The sequence below is a fragment of the Jaculus jaculus genome, chromosome 2, assembly GCF_020740685.1.
Source record: "Jaculus jaculus isolate mJacJac1 chromosome 2, mJacJac1.mat.Y.cur, whole genome shotgun sequence".
NCBI lineage: Eukaryota > Metazoa > Chordata > Mammalia > Rodentia > Dipodidae > Jaculus > Jaculus jaculus.
This window is the reverse complement of record NC_059103.1, coordinates 47,231,064-47,248,804: the sequence shown is the minus strand read 5'-3', so window position 1 is coordinate 47,248,804 and position 17,741 is coordinate 47,231,064. Positions and strand designations below refer to the sequence as shown.

General features: G+C 39.4%; 1 protein-coding gene across 1 annotated transcript in view; it reads right to left on the bottom strand.

Annotated features, from left to right (window-relative positions):
• Fam210a (family with sequence similarity 210 member A) overlaps nucleotides 1-17,741 on the bottom strand; it is a 30,830-nt gene that overhangs the window by 9,144 nt on the left and 3,945 nt on the right. Inside the window, exon 2 of the mRNA XM_045144580.1 lies at nucleotides 5,290-5,781. Within this exon, the coding sequence (XP_045000515.1) occupies nucleotides 5,290-5,753 (464 nt within the window). The 5' untranslated portion in view covers nucleotides 5,754-5,781. The remainder of the gene's footprint in view (nucleotides 1-5,289; nucleotides 5,782-17,741) is intronic.

Below are 17,741 nucleotides of genomic sequence, written 5' to 3'. Positions count from 1 at the left end.
CTGCTTGGCTGGAAGAGGTATCACTGTGGACAGGTCCTAGGGTCCAGCCCTGAGGTATTCCTGGGGGTGGATCTGGAATTTCAGCCTAAGGTGTGCAGAGAGAGCAGTTTGAGTTCTGCTGCTGTTTCACTGGTGGCGTTTTGTTATTGGTTGCTTGCTTTGTGGTGCTGCTGGTGGTTTTTCTCTCTGTGTGGGCCTGTGAAAGGGGACCAGCTTCTTCTACCATTATAGAGCTTCCCCTGGATCTGTAAGCTTCAATAAATCCTTTCCTCACATAAACTGTGCCTGGTTTGGAAGTTCATCCCAGTAATGTGAAACTGACTACAACAATGATCCTCCTACCTCAGCCTCCCCTGTGCTGGGATTAACGGTGTATGCCACAAAACCTAGCCCATATAATCTTTAATAGTCATGAGTAACAATAAATAATAGGATATAAAATGCTATGTTAATCTAAATGCCTCTAAGTAAGGTATATTAAAGTCCTTTTATTAGATTAATTACTATGGATTTCTTTTTGGGGAATAGTTTTAATATACAAGTGTTAAATGTAAGGTTTCTATTAAGACTGTAATACATGTAAAATTATATGTATATATGTTGGTTTGTCAAAGATAATTATGTTAAATTTCTTTCTGACAATAAAAATTGAAGGAGATACAATCCTAACAAGCACTAACACTGAAAATCTGGGTAAGCTTACTCTCGATGTAATTGCCTACATTATTAAATCTTGCAAAAATACTACTTAAATACATTAAAAACATTTACTTAATATTTTAAAGGAGAGAGGGAGAGGGAGAGAAAGAGAGGGAGGGAGGGAGAATGGGCATGCCAGGCAAATAATTCCAGATGTATGCACCACCTTGTATATCTGGCTTAGGTGGGTACTGGGGAATTGAACCTGGATCCTTAGACTTTGCAGGCAAGTGCCTTAGCTGCTAAGCCATCTCTCCAGCACCTTTTCTTACATTTTTAAAATGAATTTTAACTTATAGTTGTGATATTAAGGGCTCAAGATGATTGCCTGTTGACCTTTGGTCTTCTCTGTTCAAAAGAGATTTTTCAAACTTCCTATCTTGTCTGATCAAGTTAAACTTAACAGTACTTTTAAAAACCAAGCTGTGGGTGCCTGATCAGCCTGCCTAAAACCTCATCAGTGACCAGGCTAGACTCTGGGTCTATAAGATCTAAGTCTACTACTTTACTGTCATTAAGTATCGAGTCTTTGAAAGTAGACTTTAGATTAGAGTTTAATGTGGCTATAAAAAGTCAAGACAGTCCAACTTTAAAACTGACTAGAGATAGAACTAAATGAGAGCTCTAAAATCTTTGTTTTACACAAGCCATCTCTATGCATGAGTGTGCCTGGGCTGTCTACATACACTTAGGTTTTTCATTTTGTTTACATGGCACTAAATGGGTTACAATGGTCACATAAATTAAAACTCTTCAGTTAGTCTATGTTTTTTTTTTTTAATTTTTATCTTTATTTATGCATTTGAGACAGAGAGAGACTGAGAAAAAGAGACCAGCAGACAGGGAGAGTATGGGCATGCCAGGGCCTCTTGCCCTTGCAAATGAACTCCAGATGCATGGGCCACTTTGTGCATCTGGCTTTACGTGGGTACTGGGGATTTGAACCTAGACTGCCAGGTTTGCAAGAAAACCCTTTAACCACTGAGACATCTCTCCAGCCCTCAAATTCTTTTTAATTCATATCACAACCAAAATTTTCAAAGGACAAATTTTTCAGAGGACAAAATATATATGTAATTAAAGAGACTTATTATGCTACTTCATTAATCAATGACTCAGGCTTGCTTATATAAGTGATCTAAGAGTTCGCTCTGAGGACATGATAGATCCTGCTCCTGGGTACAGCCTCACATACTGGGAAACTTGATTGAAACAATACCTCTGCTTTCAGCTTCCTGCAGCAACTCATATGCTTACCTACAGAGTTATGCAGGTCACTCTATTAAAAGAAGAAGAAAAAAGTCCAAACAGGATGCCAGGACTTTATCCTGATGTGGCTGCCTTAGAGAGCCCCAATAAAAACCCAAATGCTTTTGAACAAAAATAGTTTCTGAATATTTGTTAAAATAAGACTTAAACTTTTAACAAATCGATTGATTCAAATTTGTTGGTTAAAAAGTTGTTTTTAGGACTGTTAAATATAAAGTTGCTTTATTAGAAAAAATGCTTTCTAAATTTTGTTTTTAACAGAGACAGCAAGGGCTGGAGAGATGGCTTAGCAGTTAAGTGCTTGCCTGTGAAGCCTAAGGACCCCGGTTCGAGGCTCGGTTCCCCAGGTCCCACGTTAGCCAGATGCACAAGGGGGCGCACGCATCTGGAGTTTGTTTGCAGAGGCTGGAAGCCCTGGTGCGCCCATTCTCTCTCTCTCCCTCTATCTGTCTTTCTCTCTGTGTCTGTCACTCTCAAATAAATAAAAAAAAATAAAAATAAAAAAAAAAATAAATAAAAGAGACAGCAAGAGCTGGAGATGGCTTAGTGGTTAAGGCTCTTGCAGGCAAGTCAAAGGACCCAGGTTTGATTCCCAGTGCCCATGTAAGCCAGATGCATAAGGTGGTGCATTCGTCTGGAGTGTGTTTGAAGAGTCTAAAGGCCCTGATGCACCCATTAAAAAAAAAAAAAAAAAAAGAAAAAGAAAAAGAAAAAAGACAGCAAAAGCATCAACTAAAACAAAGAAATAGAAAAGTTACAGAGTTAATATGCCTACCAATTAAGACAACTTGTGGGTCCTGATCCTACCAGTTAGGAAACTTAGTTCCTGCTGATTAAGGCAGCTCTGGAATTGGGTTAAGCATGCTATCCCAATTCCCAGTAAATTTCTGGGCCTTGGTTCTCTCCAATCAAAGTAATGCCAGAATGAAGCAGTGCATGCTACTACTGACTCACAGGGACCTGGAATTCCAGTTGACTCAACTAAGTCTTGAGTCCCAGGCTCCTAATCCTCAATCCCCTTTGAGAGTGATTTGTCTCTCAGATGTATTCTCCATAACTGGGACAAATCTGATCCTAAAGCCTTAAGAGAAAGGTTAACCTGATTGTGTCACCAAGCAACTTATGTGAAATGTTTAAAAAAGTCATCAACACCATGTACTTTAAGCTGTGATCCACCTTCCAGCTAGATCTGATTGTAAGAGACAAAAAGCAACCAGATGTGCTCCATGCTCAAACTTTCCTCAAGTCTGGGTGGGTGTTTAACAATCCCAATGAGGACAGAGGGGCTAAAAGGATAGCCAGTTATTTTGGTTCCTGCCCCTAGGTCAACCAGCTCCAAGAGACAATAGGACATTCCTGAAAGGGTCCTGCAGCTTTGACCAGAGGTTGGACCGTGAACTACATTCTGTAAGAGGAGGATCATTACATAGGAAAATGTCCTCAGTGCTTCCAAGGGAATTAAAAAGTCCTGCAACACTTTGATCCATCCCAGCTGATGGCACACGTGGTAGAAGAAACTAAAGAAGCCACAGGTCCCCTCCTAAGTCCCCAAGAGAAACGCCCAAGAAGCTCCAACTGACCTTAACAAGAAAACAAAAACAGGAAAAATGTTTCATTTTTGGCCACTTAGATGGGTAATAAAATACTCATAAGAAAAGTACAGCCAAGAATAAAATGACTGGGAATGATACCTTCCATCTTTGAATACTTTCTAACAATTGTTCTTTAGTATTTCGCTACATTCTCAATATATAACCATCAGTGTATGTCTTTTTGCACAGTACAGGGACCAGAGCCCTAGGAGGAAGGTACACAAGAATGGCTCCCCTGGGTCCAATGTGGCCATCATGTTACTCTTGCTTTGATTTGAGAGTTTTAATCTTGTAAAATCTGTGTCTTCCAGGATAGATGACAATTTCAATCTCAACTCCTTACGGTATGAGGAGTCCAACCAATGTGCACTACAGGAAATCCAGAGCCTTCTCTCCAACTCGTCAGTATGGAGCTAGTTACCTTTGTGTTCCCCAGAAGATTTCTGTAGCCACAGCTCTTAAGGGGAGTTGTGGCAGGAGAACACAAAGTCAGAGAGGGTGATGTGAAGATCAATATATGGAAAGAGGTAATGGTAGTCAGATGACTAGAATCCTTCCCAATGCTGGATACAACTAACAAGCATGTGTGAGAACAGTCATGATACAGGAATGCAGGAGAGGCATGCGCTATGTAAATGAACTATAAAGGGCCATGACACTTGCAGCCTGGACCTTTGCATGTGTGTCTTCTTCTAGTTCACTGGCCTGCTTCCATTCTCAGATATACCTTTCTCTTTCTTAACAAACTGTGTATTTCAATTAATTACCTTCCTGTGTGTCTATGGTCCAATTCCTTGTCCTGGGACACAAGAACCTGGAAACTTCAGCATGTGCTCCCCAGAACAGAGACTGTAACACCTTAAAGTCAAGCCACTAAATATAATCAAACATTAAAAACTGGTGAGCTTTGCAAATGTAATTGTAAACTCGCTGGGGGAGTTAACAAGGTGGGAAAGATGCCCAAGCAGTGCCCCATGCTTAGGCCCAGGCACACGGCCACCAAGGCAGAACAGCTGGTATTTCTGTTCTTGGGCAGGGTGATAAATATGACTTACCTTAAAAGGCAGGAGCTATAACAAAAAAGATACACATAGAAATTTTACAGTCTCCAGTACTGGGAGGCTAGGCCACCAGACCCACTTCTGACCAGAACAGAAGGTCTCTTACCATGATATTTACCAAAGGAAATACTCACAATGTCTAAGTCTGCTTATAACAGGGAGTAGCCAGGCTTTGGCAAAGAGAGCGTATGAATTTCCCATACACTACACATCCAGCAACACAGGTACCCCTTTAAATTTATCACCATTCTAAGAAACATGTAAGTCCAGAGCTCATGGTACTGGTAAGTTCTGAATTGTGGCACATTACTTCTGGGCTACCCGACTCAGGCAGCAGAAATACGGTGCTGGCTCCACGTCCACACAAACATATCGAGGTCCACTTCAAGCTCCACCCCTCACAGCTGAGTTAGTTTTCTTTCCCCTTACCTAAACAGGTTCCCGTCATAGATGGGGAGGGTTGCACTACCTACTCACATGGCACAAAGACTCAGCTGTACCCACAAGTAAATGTTATTCTGGATCAAATGTGAAAAACAGATACAAATAGTTTTCCTCTATCAATGAAAGACACTAATGCATTAAAAACAAACTAAGGCTACCTTACCATAATCAAGACTAATGTTGTCATAAAACATGGAAAGGCAGGTAACTAGTCCCAAACTTACTTTAAAGCTGCATAGTAAAATGTTCCAAACCAAATACCAGAAGTCACTATATGCACAGGGATTAAGACTTTTCCATATTGTCTAAGTGTTTTCTTAAACCGTTGATAAAGACTAATAGATTTGTCTTGTAAAGGATCCGGCTCTTCCTTTTTGTCAGGGGCAGTTCCTTGGGACGCAGCACTGGATGATAAAACCCTCCTGGATAAAATTTCCTGCTTGCATTGCTTGTGGCGGAGGTTCCCTGGATAAGCATCCAATGACTTTCTTTCATTTGCAAGGCACTGAGCAACAGGTAAATGTAGCCACTTCTTTTGAGGGTGCTGTGCCCAAGCCATTCTGTATTCACCATTATGCAAAAGTAACAGTCCTTTCAGGCTGTGATGGTGTCCAAAGAGACCAGCTTTCTGTGGCTCCAAGAGTGTCCTGTGTGCCAGCCGCATAGTCCGTGGTATATTCCATTGCATTCTGGAGGATGGTGATGGACCTCAGCTTCTACAAAGAGTAGATGTAAGAAAATTGGTAATTATAAACCATTTTAAATTTCCATTTTAAACCACTCTACTTAAAAACTAATCATGGGGCTGGAGAGATTGCTTAGCGGCTACAGCATTTGCCTGCAAAGCCAAAGGACCCAGGTTTGATTCCCCAGGACCCATGTAAGGCAGATGCAAAAGATGAACAGTGGAGTTCATTTGTAGTGGCTGGAGGCCCTAGTATACCCAATCTCTCTGTCTCTGACTCTGTCAAATAAATTAATAAAAATAAAATAAAAAAAAATAATAATTAACCACTGGGAAGCAAAAAGGTAGATACACTGCTACCTAATCCACAGGAATTTATGCTAACGTGCACAGTTAAAAGACACTATGATTTTAAAATCTCATAAAATATAAGCAGCCTGCCTAACAGATAGCACAGAGGGTGATATATGGGTTATCCGATTACTGGAAAAGATATATTTGTAGGGACTCTCCTGTCATAAACAGAAAGTAGACCATAGATCTGGGTCCAGATACCTTGAGGACATAATTCCATGTATTTTCCTTTTAGACTCCAAGGTCAAGTCAACTAGTAAAATAAAGACTACTTTACAAGGACAAGGAATCACACCAACTTTCTCATATGAGGTGTTCTGAAAGTAAGTTAGTTATTATCACAAGTATTAAGAACTAATGAGTAGTTGGTATCAGTACATCTTACAATGCCTTTAGATTATGTTACATAAACTTGTGAATCACAATGTTATTGGTTAGTGATAAACAGATAGCCTGTATTTTACCATCCCCCCTACGCCCTACACCGTATCAATAAGAAGGATAAAAATGTACAGTGATGTGACATTATTTGACTTGACATCGTTGAGGAATTTAAAACGACAAGATCCTTGGTAGATAGGCGGGTTGTGAATTGGAAGCCAGCCTGGGCTGCATTAGGAGATCCGGCCTCAAAACAAAACAGATGCAAGTTATTAACACCTGCCTCTCTAAAAGCTAGGAAAATGCAATTTTAAAAGAACATAAACTTTGGAATAAAACAGAACTTAGTTAACAGTATTATTTTTGAATAAATCACTTATCTTGTCTAAACCCAGGTTTCCCAGTGGTAGCTGTAAATTACGGAGCCATTAGTGGACACTCCTCCACCTCAAAGTATACCAGTTACCTAAATCTCTAACATGTTGAGAACAGAAGTTCTTTGTATTTTAAACTCCATACTAATTAAATAAGAGTTAGTAAGACTTGAATCATACCCAGGTAAATTCAGACATGGTTGCATGAGAAAGCAAAAGCTTTCATTAATGAATTTTCTAGCTAGCAGATTAATCCTGACTTTACCTTTTCAATTAATAATTAACATTGGCTCCTATCACTTTCTCACAGATAATCCAACACCATCATGAAAATCATCTGCTAAATCAAACTGCAAATTCTACAACATAAATAGGCTTCAGGGAACCCTTCAAAAGTGATGCTAGAGCAAAGTCAATGACAAGTAAGAATTTGAAGCAGGCCAGTGTGGTGGTTTGAATGTAATGTCCCCCATAGTCTCAGGTGTTTGTGAGTAAGCTTCCTACTTAGTCCCCAGCTGGTGGAACCTTCAGGAGGTGGAGCCTGTTAAGTATGTCACTGGGGTGGACCTTGAAGTGGAGGAGCCCAGTCAGTCTCTGTGTGTTCAGAGGCAACTTGCTCTTGCTGCTTCTCTATTGTGGACGTTTTATGCTCCAACCTGGTTGCTTTCTCTGCCCTGATAAAGTTTCCCTTTGAACTTGTAATTCTGAAGTAAACACTTTCCTCCCTCATAAGCTGCTTCTGGTCAAGTTTTGTTTCAACAATGAGAAGGCAGCTGCTACAACCAAACAAAAGTTGCAGGGATAAAATAACATGAACAACTTAATGGAAAAGAACTATAAAGACAGAGAAAAGTGACTGCCTTTATTCTTTATAATAACAGACTTTTTCACGTGTTGTTCTGAGAGCTGACTGAGTAAAGTCTTGGTGTATTATCCAACAAGTTGTGCCTATAAATTCATATAATGCTGGGGGGACACCTGATGACTCAAGAAGAGCTCAGTTGGAATGCTGCCTGATGTTCATCAAGTGGAAGGGTTAGTTTCACTTTTCACAATAAGCTCCTTTCAAACACTTTACTAGGAATTTCTAACCCCTGTTTATATTGGGTGTCCTCTGTGCGGCCTGTCCCCAGCACCGCTATTGGCAGCCATGGTGCCAGCATGCATGGGTTCACGTTCATTCATTCATATTCTCTCTCATGTGTATACTGATGTGTATGAATAAGGATGGGCATGATGCCATGGCACACACATGGAGGCCAGAGGACAGCTTCAGATATAGGTACCACCTTCCGTCTTCTCTGAGGCACTCTCCCACTACTCACTATTGTATCAACCAGGCTAGCTGGACTGAGTTTCTGGGGGTTCTCCTATGTCTGCCTCCCTTCTTGCCCTGGCATTCTAGAATACAGACGCTAGCGCTGTAGTTTGGCTTTATGTGGGGTTTGCCATCCAAACTCCAGTCTTCACACTTCCCAGCAAGAGTTTTATCTATGAAGCCCAGATCAGCACAATACAGACGTTCTAAGCCCCAGAGGCTTTGTTTTTCCTTTAATCTTGTTTCTTTTCAAGATAGGGTCTCAGCTGTAGCCCGTTCTATAGTACCATGCTGGCCTTGAACTCAGTGATCCTCCCACCTCTGCCTCTGGGGTGTTGAGATTAAAGGTGTGTGAGGCATAGCTAGGAGGATCGCTGTGAGTTCAAGGCCAGGCCAAGATTACATAGTGAATTCCAAGTCAGCCTCAGCTAGAGCAAGATCCTACCCTGAAAAAAAGAGAGAGGGTGGGGGGGAGAAGGGCACACCAGGGCCTTTAGCCACGGAAAACCAACTCCAACTGCATGTGTCACTTTGTGTATTTGGCTTTATGTGAGTACAGGGGAATCAAACCTGGGTTGTCAGGCTTTGCAGGCAAGCACTTTAGCCATTGACCCATCTCTTCAGCCTTCATAAGAGTTTTTAAAAAAGATTCTTTAAAGCTTCCAGGTACCAAATATTCTTGTCTTCCTCACATATCTATCCCTTTCCCAACAAAAACAAACACAAAATTTCAATCCTCTCCATCACTTCGTAAAAGCATCTTTGAGACACAACTCTCCCTTTTAAGGTATAAAAATTAAGGAATTTAGCACAATTATAGCTATCATCATTGCCACATTGTCCTTTATAACAATTCTAAGACCCAAAAAGGAAAACTCTTATCCAGTAGCAGGCACTAGTCATCTCTTAGTGAAAGACAAATCTAGAAGTCAAGATCTCCTTTGCTATGCATTAGTAGATCTAGAAGGCCAAAAATCACTAAGGACATATCTGAACTACGCATCACTAGACAGTTGTGGGGGCACACCACAGGGGTACTGAGGAAGGAGACTGCTGTGAGTTTGTAGCTAGCCTGGGCTACATAGCAAGTCCCTGTCTCAAAAAATATGTAAACAATCTTATCAACCAACCTAACATTTACAGTTACAGAATATTCACTTCAACAATAGCAGAACACATATTTAGCAAGTTTTGAGGGGACATTCAACAATACAGACCACATTCTGGGATCATAAAATAAACTTTATAACAAGTTTTCATGGAAATTGTACAAAATATTTTCTCAAACCACAATGAAATTACTGGGAATCATTAGCATGAAGACAGCGGAACACCTCTCCCAAAGTTCAAAATTGTGGGAAAATATGAAATGTTTCGGGTCCTTGTCTGTAGTTTTTAATCTGAGAGCTCCCAAAGTCCCTGCACTGCAGTTTACTGAGTGAAATGAGCATATTTTGTTAGTGGCAACGAGCCTGTCTGATAACCCATGAATTTTTGCTCTCACAACATGCAGGGTGAAAGTCCTTTGTAGACTCAGTGAGGCCCCTCTACGATCAGTGGTCATCTACCCACCTCGGAGAAGGGCGCAGGGCTAGAAGACAAGTTCTTGTGAACAACAAACTGGTGTTGAACACAAGCAATGTCTAAGAAGATAGTACTCTATGAATGGTATGTAATTCGGACAGACACAAATAAGTCAACTTGAAATTCCACCTACTACCAAACCCCAGGCCAGCCTTTAGGTACCAACATGCCCCTAGTGAAGGCCAAGGCCATGGTGGCTAAAGTGGCAGGAAGTGGTACACAGGGAGGAGACCACTGTGTTCAGTGAACACGCATGCATGCATGGTCAAAGCTGAGACTCTGAGCGTGTCCAGTGAAGGTGACCTTCAAAGTCCAAGGGGCAGTTTCCCTGTGACTCCCAAAGCATATGGGAAAGCTAGCCTGGCAAACACAGCAGCCAACAAGACAGACCTTACCTCAGGCCTGGTAAGAGAGAGGAAGACTGAGTATTTTCATAGAAGAAAGGTTGGGTAAAAGTCTTCATGCTGACCTTCTGGTCTCAGGTATGCTGAAGGTTTGTGATAGAATGTGGCCTAACTTCAGTGTCCCAAACCATTTGAACATATTTTTGTCTTTCCACAAACCAGAATTTGTTGCATAGCGATACATTCACAAGCTAGGCCAATTTTGTTGGCTGTAATTCCCCAAGTACTCCTGAGATCACTCGATACTGTGGCCTCTGGTAATCAATCACAGCTACAGGTTCTTTGGTTTAAATCTTTTTCTTTCTTTCTTTTCTTCTTTCTTTCTTTTTTTTTTTTGAGCCAAGTCAGGAGTTTGGTATACATTTAAGCATGATGTTAAGAGAGAGAGAGAGACAGATTTAAGAAAAGGACAAATCTATTCCTACAGTGTTTTTACTCCAATCTGTTGCTAATATAAACTCTCAGATCACACAATATACTTCACACAATGGCACAGAGTTATACATGGTAATAAAAGGACCATTGAGGCTACAGGGCTCAAAAAGGCTGACTAGAGAGAAAGAGAGAGAACTGTAATCTTTGTTGGTCTAGCTATTAGGTGTGGTATGTATTTTTATTTTTTTTTATTGATAACTTCCATAATTATAAACAATATCCCATGGTGATTCCCTCCTCCTCCACTTTCCCCTTTGAAACTCCACTCTCCATCATATCCCCTCCCCATCTCAATCAGTCTCTCTTTTATTTTGATGTCATGACCCCACAGTGCCTGATGCTACCTACACAAGTCGATCATATCAGGAATAAAAAGATCATGGTATGTTTATAATATACCTGCGTCCATGTGTTCTTAGTTGACTTTGATGAGTTCACAGGTGGTAATATATTATTTGCATGAGTAAGTAAGCCCTCAGTCTGTGCTTTGGTTTTATGATTTTTGTTTTTTTGGGAACTTTGATCCTTTGAAAAGATATAGCATTTTGTGTAAATTAACATGCTCTATTAGTAACTCTGGGAAAGTCATCAGTCTTTGGAAAAAGATGTCCACCTGATCTTTGAAGAGCTCCTGCTATTAATAAAGCATATTATTGATAAAATTATTGAAAAGCAGGGAAGTAACAAATTTAATGAAATCCTGTAAGAATTCACTAAGAGACATAATTTGGTTCTTTGGAAGATTTAACAATGGCTCCATCTATAACATAGTGTATTTTTATTGGCTCAGTTCTGGCATTAGAAATTCTCAAAAGCAGAATAATTCAAAGGATGTGGTTTATGCAATAGTATTGAAGCCTTCACATACACTGAGGGCGGGGCACTAAGACTAGAGTTACCATAAGCAAACTGCATGCCTTGACTTTCTCTAAGCAGCAAAACTAAGTCTGACTTAAATAACAGTGATGGCATGATTATGAAATAGGTGGAAATAGATCTTGAGACTCTGAATCTGATGAAAGAAGAAGAAAAATGACTGTTTCCTATTGGCTGGCATTCAGAGAATTTAGACAGCTGGGAGAAGTCATCTGATATAGCCAGGAATGGTGATGTACACCTTTAGTCTTCGCACTGGGGGTGGGGATGATCTCTGAGTTCAGGATGAGCCAGGAGCTCAATGAGTTCTATGGTCAGCTTGGGCTCCTGAGACCCTGCCTGTAAACAAACACACAAAATCATCTGACTAGGCCTACAACTGAACCCTCCCAACATGGATATGCAGATCTGATAAGGCCATTCTAACACTTCAGTAATCCTAAACCTTTGTAACCCTTCCTCTAGTGTTCCAAAGAAGGTATGGTATTACCTTGCAGTCCAAATTTCATCTAACCCAACAGCCAGGTACAGCTTTTTCTAACCCTCCAGTTACAACACTGATCCTAGAAGCTTTGCTTACTGAGTATACATCAATAAACTGAACTTCATCTAACTCTAAACTCCTTCCACTATTATTCCATGACATCTCCTCTGGGTGCTGGCTTAGCGGTTAAGGTGCTTGCCTGGGAAACCTAAGGATGCAGATTTGATTCCTCAGTACCCACGTAAGCCAGATGTACAAAGTGGCACATGCATCTGGAGCTTGCTCGCAGTGGCTAGAGGCCCTGCCGCACCCTTTCATTCACTCGCTCTCTCCCTCTCTCTCATAAATAAAAAAGATTTAAAAAAACATTAAAAATTATCATTCCTGGGCTAGAAATGGCTCAGCAGTTAAAGGTGCTTGCTTGCAAAGACTGATGGCTTGAGTTTTAATTCCCCAGTACCCACATAAAGCGAAATGCACAAAGTGACACATGTAGTTCATTTTCAGTGGCAGGTGGCCTTGCCACACCCATACTCACTCACTCTGTCTACCTCTTTCTCTTTCTAGTAAATATTTTTTAAAATGATCATTTCCACAGTAGTTGATACCTATGGCACTGAAAATGCAAAAAATAATTGTAAGAATGTTTGGCACAATCAAAGAAGACATGATTAAACTCCTGAATGAAATAAGGAAGAGAATATAAAATATGAAACAAGAACTCAATAAAGAAACAGAACTATCAAAAAAATCAAACTGTAAACTTTGGAAAGAAAAGGTCAATAAGTTAAATTTTTTAAATGCCATAAAAACCCTTACCAATAGATCAAATGGAACACAGACTATCATGGTTTGACAACATAGTTGATGAATCAGAACATCCAGTCAAAAACTAAGAGTAAAAGTCTGATCAGAACATGCAAGCTCTGTAGATCCCATTTCGAGACCAGATGCTGGGGATGGAGTTTAGTAGTACAGCATTGCCTAGCATGAGAGGCCCCTGATTAAATTCTCTAGCACTCCCCACCCCCCTGCCCACACACACAAAAATAAAAGATCAAACTTAAAAACTACAAGTATTAGTCGGGCATGGTGCTGTGCACCTTTAACCCCAGCATTTGGGAAGCTGAGGTACGATTGCTGTGAGTTGGAGGCCACCCTGAGACTACATGTGAATTCCAGGTCAGCCCGGGCTAGAGCGAGACCCTACCTTGAAAAGAAACAAACAAAAAATTGTAAGCACAAAAGGAAGGTACAAGTTAAAGGCATTTTCAATAAATACATTCAATAAGATCACAGCAATCTTCCAAATCTAGGGAAAGAGATAGCTATCTAGACATGCGAGGCATTTAGAATGTCAAACAGACAAGACCAAAGAGAAGCATCCTCACATCATGTTAGTAAAACACTAAACACAGAACAAGGGAAATGCCAAAAGCTGCAAGAGAGGGGCACACCATGTCACCTGTAAATGAAAACTCCTCAGAGTTACAGCATTTCTCAGAAGCCTCAAAAAAGCCATGAGTGCATAGAATAAAGTATTACAAGCCACAAATAATATTTTTCCTTAATAGCCCATGGAAATTATCCAAAACACTATGTTTTAGGATATAAAGTCTTAAGAAAAACAAGATAATTAAAAAACTGCGTATTCTATCTGATCACAATGGAACAAAAAAGAGAAAAACTACATAAATGACAAAGTCATGAAGATTGAACATCACAATATTGAATGGATCTCTGAAGAAATCAGGAAGGCAATGAAAAGGATTCATAGACTCAAATGAAAATGAAAGCACAAAATACCAGTACCTGTGGGATACAACAAAAGCTATTCTAAGAGGGAATCTGATAGATAGCTATAAATACCTACAGTAAGAAATTAAAGAAATCTCAAATAAATTATGTACATCAAGATCTTAAAAAAGCAAGAATAAGCCAAACCCCAAGTCATCAGACAGAAAGAAATATAAAGATTAGAAATTCATGAAATGAAAATAAAAGGAATCAATGAAGCCAACAGTTAGTTCTTTGAAAAGATAATCAAAATTGATAGGTCCTTAGCCAAACTAACAATGACAGAACCAAAGAATTAAAATTACAGATAAATTAGGTAAACATTACAACAGATACAAATGAAATGAAAAGCTATATTCCAGTAAGTTGAAACATGTAAAAGAAATGGACAAAATTTCTAGACACTTATGATGTAGCAAAATTAAATCAAGAGGATGCAGGCAACTCAAATAGATCCTTAACAAGCACCAATGAAGTCTCCCAACTAAAACCACCCACACCCAGATGGGTTCCCGGCTGAGAGCCACCAGCCTTTAAAGACTTACACCAGTGCTCCTCAAACTACTCCACAAAACAAAGGAAAGAATTGCTACCAAACTTATTCTACAATGCTAATAATACCTTGATACCAGAAGAGATTAGGATCACAACAACAAGAAAATTACATGCCAACCTCACTAATGAACATGAATGGAAAAAGTCAATAAGATACTTAGAAATTAAATCCAGCAACGCATTGAAAAGATTATTCACGATGACCAAAGTTGTTTCATTCCAGGGATGCAAGGATGGTTCACCATATTCAAGTCAATAGATGTAATACAGACATAGAGCTGGGCATAGTGTCGCACGCCTTTAATCCCAGTACTCAGGAGGCAGAGGGAGGAGGATCACTGAGTTTGAGGCCATCCTGAGACAACATACTGAATTCCAGGTCAGCCTAGGCTAGAGTAAGATCCTACCTCGAAAAACCAAAAAAAAAAAAAAAAAAAAAAAAAAGGAAACTGACCCACAATCCCATGGTGAATGCCAGCAATCCCACTGAGAAGGGCCCTCAATGGAATATAGGCAGGAAGGACGGGAATGATGGTACCAACACATGGTATATCCATACAAAGTTTCTACTTAAAAGAAAAAAAAAATCTGTAAAACACTAAAGAAATTAAGAACACTAGAAGAAAAGACCTTCAGAGCTCATGGATTGACAGAATTTACAGGGAACATGACTCTATTACTAAAGTAATTTATAGATTCAAATGAACTCCAAACACATGCCCCACTCTGTGTATCTGTCTTTATATGGTTACTGGGGAATTGAGCCAGGCTGTGAGGTTTGCAAGCAAGCGACTTCAACATCTAAGCCATCTATCTCTCCAGCCCATGTCTGGCTTTTTACATGGGTGCTGGGGGTTGATCTCAGGTCCTTATGTTGTATAGCAACTGCTCTTATCTCTGAAAGACAGTAACTGTCAACCAAGGTTACTTTATCCTGCAAAGCTATCCATTCAAATAGAGAAATAAGGACATTCCACAACAAAAGCAGGCTAAAGGAGTATTTGAAAAACCAGATCTACAGAAAATACATGAAAGAATCCTCCATGCTGAAGAGAAAGAAAAGCACACCTATAATGAACCTGGAAAAAAACAAACCATTACTCAATTACTAGTTAATAGAAGAGAGCAAAGGAAAAACTGGAAGAACTACAAAACAAGAAAAATGGCAAAAATAAATACACACCTTTCAATAATCTCTCTTAATATCAACAGCCTCAAGGCCCCAAGCAAAAGACATAGGTTTGCAGACTGGGTTAAAAAACAGGATCCTTCAAATTGCTGCCTCAAAGAAACTCACCTACTAACTGATGAATGAGTCAATGAAGAAATCAAGAAGGAAATCAAAAAATTCATAGAGTCAAATGATAATGAGAATACAACATACCAAAACCTTTTAGACACAATGAAAGCAGTCCTAAGAGGGAAATTTATAGCTTTCAGTGTCTATATTGAGAAATTAGAAAGGCCACAAGTAAACAACTTAATGCTTCATCTTAAGGCTTTGCAAAAGAAGAACAAGGCAAACTGAAAATCTGTAGAGAGTAAGAAAAAAATAATGGTTAGGGCAAAAAATTAATGAAATAGAAACCAAAAAAAAAAAAAAAGAAAAGAAAAGAAAAACACCAATCAATGAAACAAAGAGTTGTTTTTTGAAAGGATTAACAAGATTGATAAGACCTTAGCAAATCTGACTAAAAGGAAGAAACACAAACACAGACTAAAATTAGAGATGAAAAAGTTACCATCAATACAGATACCAGAAAATTCAAAAAATCCTAGGAACATATACTCCACTAAGTTTGAAAATCTGAAAGAAATGGATGATTTCCTTGATTTATATGACCTACCAAAATTAAATCAAGATAAGATTACCCACTTAAATAGACCTATAACAAGCATGAAGATCCAAGGAGTTATAAAAAAAATTCTCCCAACTAAAAACAGCCCAGGCCCAGATGGGTTTACTGGTGAATTTTACCAGACCTTGATGGAAGAACTAACTCCAATCTGTCTTAAACTTTTCCATAAAAAAGAAAAGGAAAGAGTCCTACCAAACTCCTTCTACGAAGCCAGCATCACCCTGATACAGAACCAGGCAAATATAGAACAACAACAAAAGAAGAAAATTACAGACCAATCTCCCTCATGAACATAGATGCAAAAATTCTCAATAAAATATTGGCAAACAGAATACAAGAATATATCAGAAAGATCATTCACCCTGACCAAGTAGGCTTTATCCCAGAGATGTAGGGATGGCTCAACATATGCAAATCGATAAATGTAATACATTATATAAATGGACTGAAGGGCAAAAATCACATGATCATCTCATTAGATGCAGAAAAAGCATTTGACAAAATCCAACATCCCTTCATGATAAAAGTACTACAGAGACTGGGAATAGAAGGAACATATCTCAACATAATAAAGGCTATTGATGACAAACCTACAGCCAACATAATACTAAATGGAGAAAAACTTGAAGCTTTTCCACTAAAATCAGGAACAAGCCAAGGGTGTCCACAGTTCCCACTTCTATTCAGTATAGTACTGGAAGTCTTAGCTATAGCAATAAGACAAGAGACACACATGAAAGGGATACAAATTGGAAAGGCAGAGATCAAGTTATCATTATTTGCAGATGACATGATTCTATATATAAAAGTCTCTAAAGACTCTACCAGCAAACTGTTAGAGCTGATAAAACACCTATAGCCATGTAACAGGAAATAAAATAAGCACACAGAACTCAGTAGCCTTCCCATATGCCATCAACAAACACACAGAGGATGAAATCAGGGAATCACTTCTATTCACAATTGCATCAAAAAAAAAAAAAAGGTGGGCGTTGTGGTGCACGCCTTTAATCCCAGCACTTGGGAGGCAGAGGTAGGAGGATCACCATTGAGTTCGAGGCCACCCTGAGACTCTATAGTGAATCCCAGGTCAGCCTGGGCTATAGTGAGACCCTACCCCCCCATAAAAAAAAGTACATTGGAATAAACCTAACCAAGGAAGTGAAGGAACTAAATACAGAGTTCTCAAAAGAGGAAATACACATAGCATATAAACATCTAAAAAAAGTTCTACATACCTAGTCATCAAGGAAATGCAGATTAAAACTACTTAGAGATTCCATCTCACTCCTGTCAGAATGGCTACCATCATGAAAACAAATGACCATAATGCTGGCAAAGATGTGGAAAAAAGGAACCTTTCTACACTGTTGGTGGGAATGCAATCTGGTCCAACCATTGTAGAAATAAGTGTGGAGGTTCCTGAGATAATTAAAAATAGATCTACCATATGACCCAGCTATAGCACTTCTAGGCATATATCCTAAGGTCTCATCTCATTTCCTTATAAGTATGTGCTCAACCATGTTCATTGCCGCTCTATTCACAATTAGCTAGGAAATGGAACCAG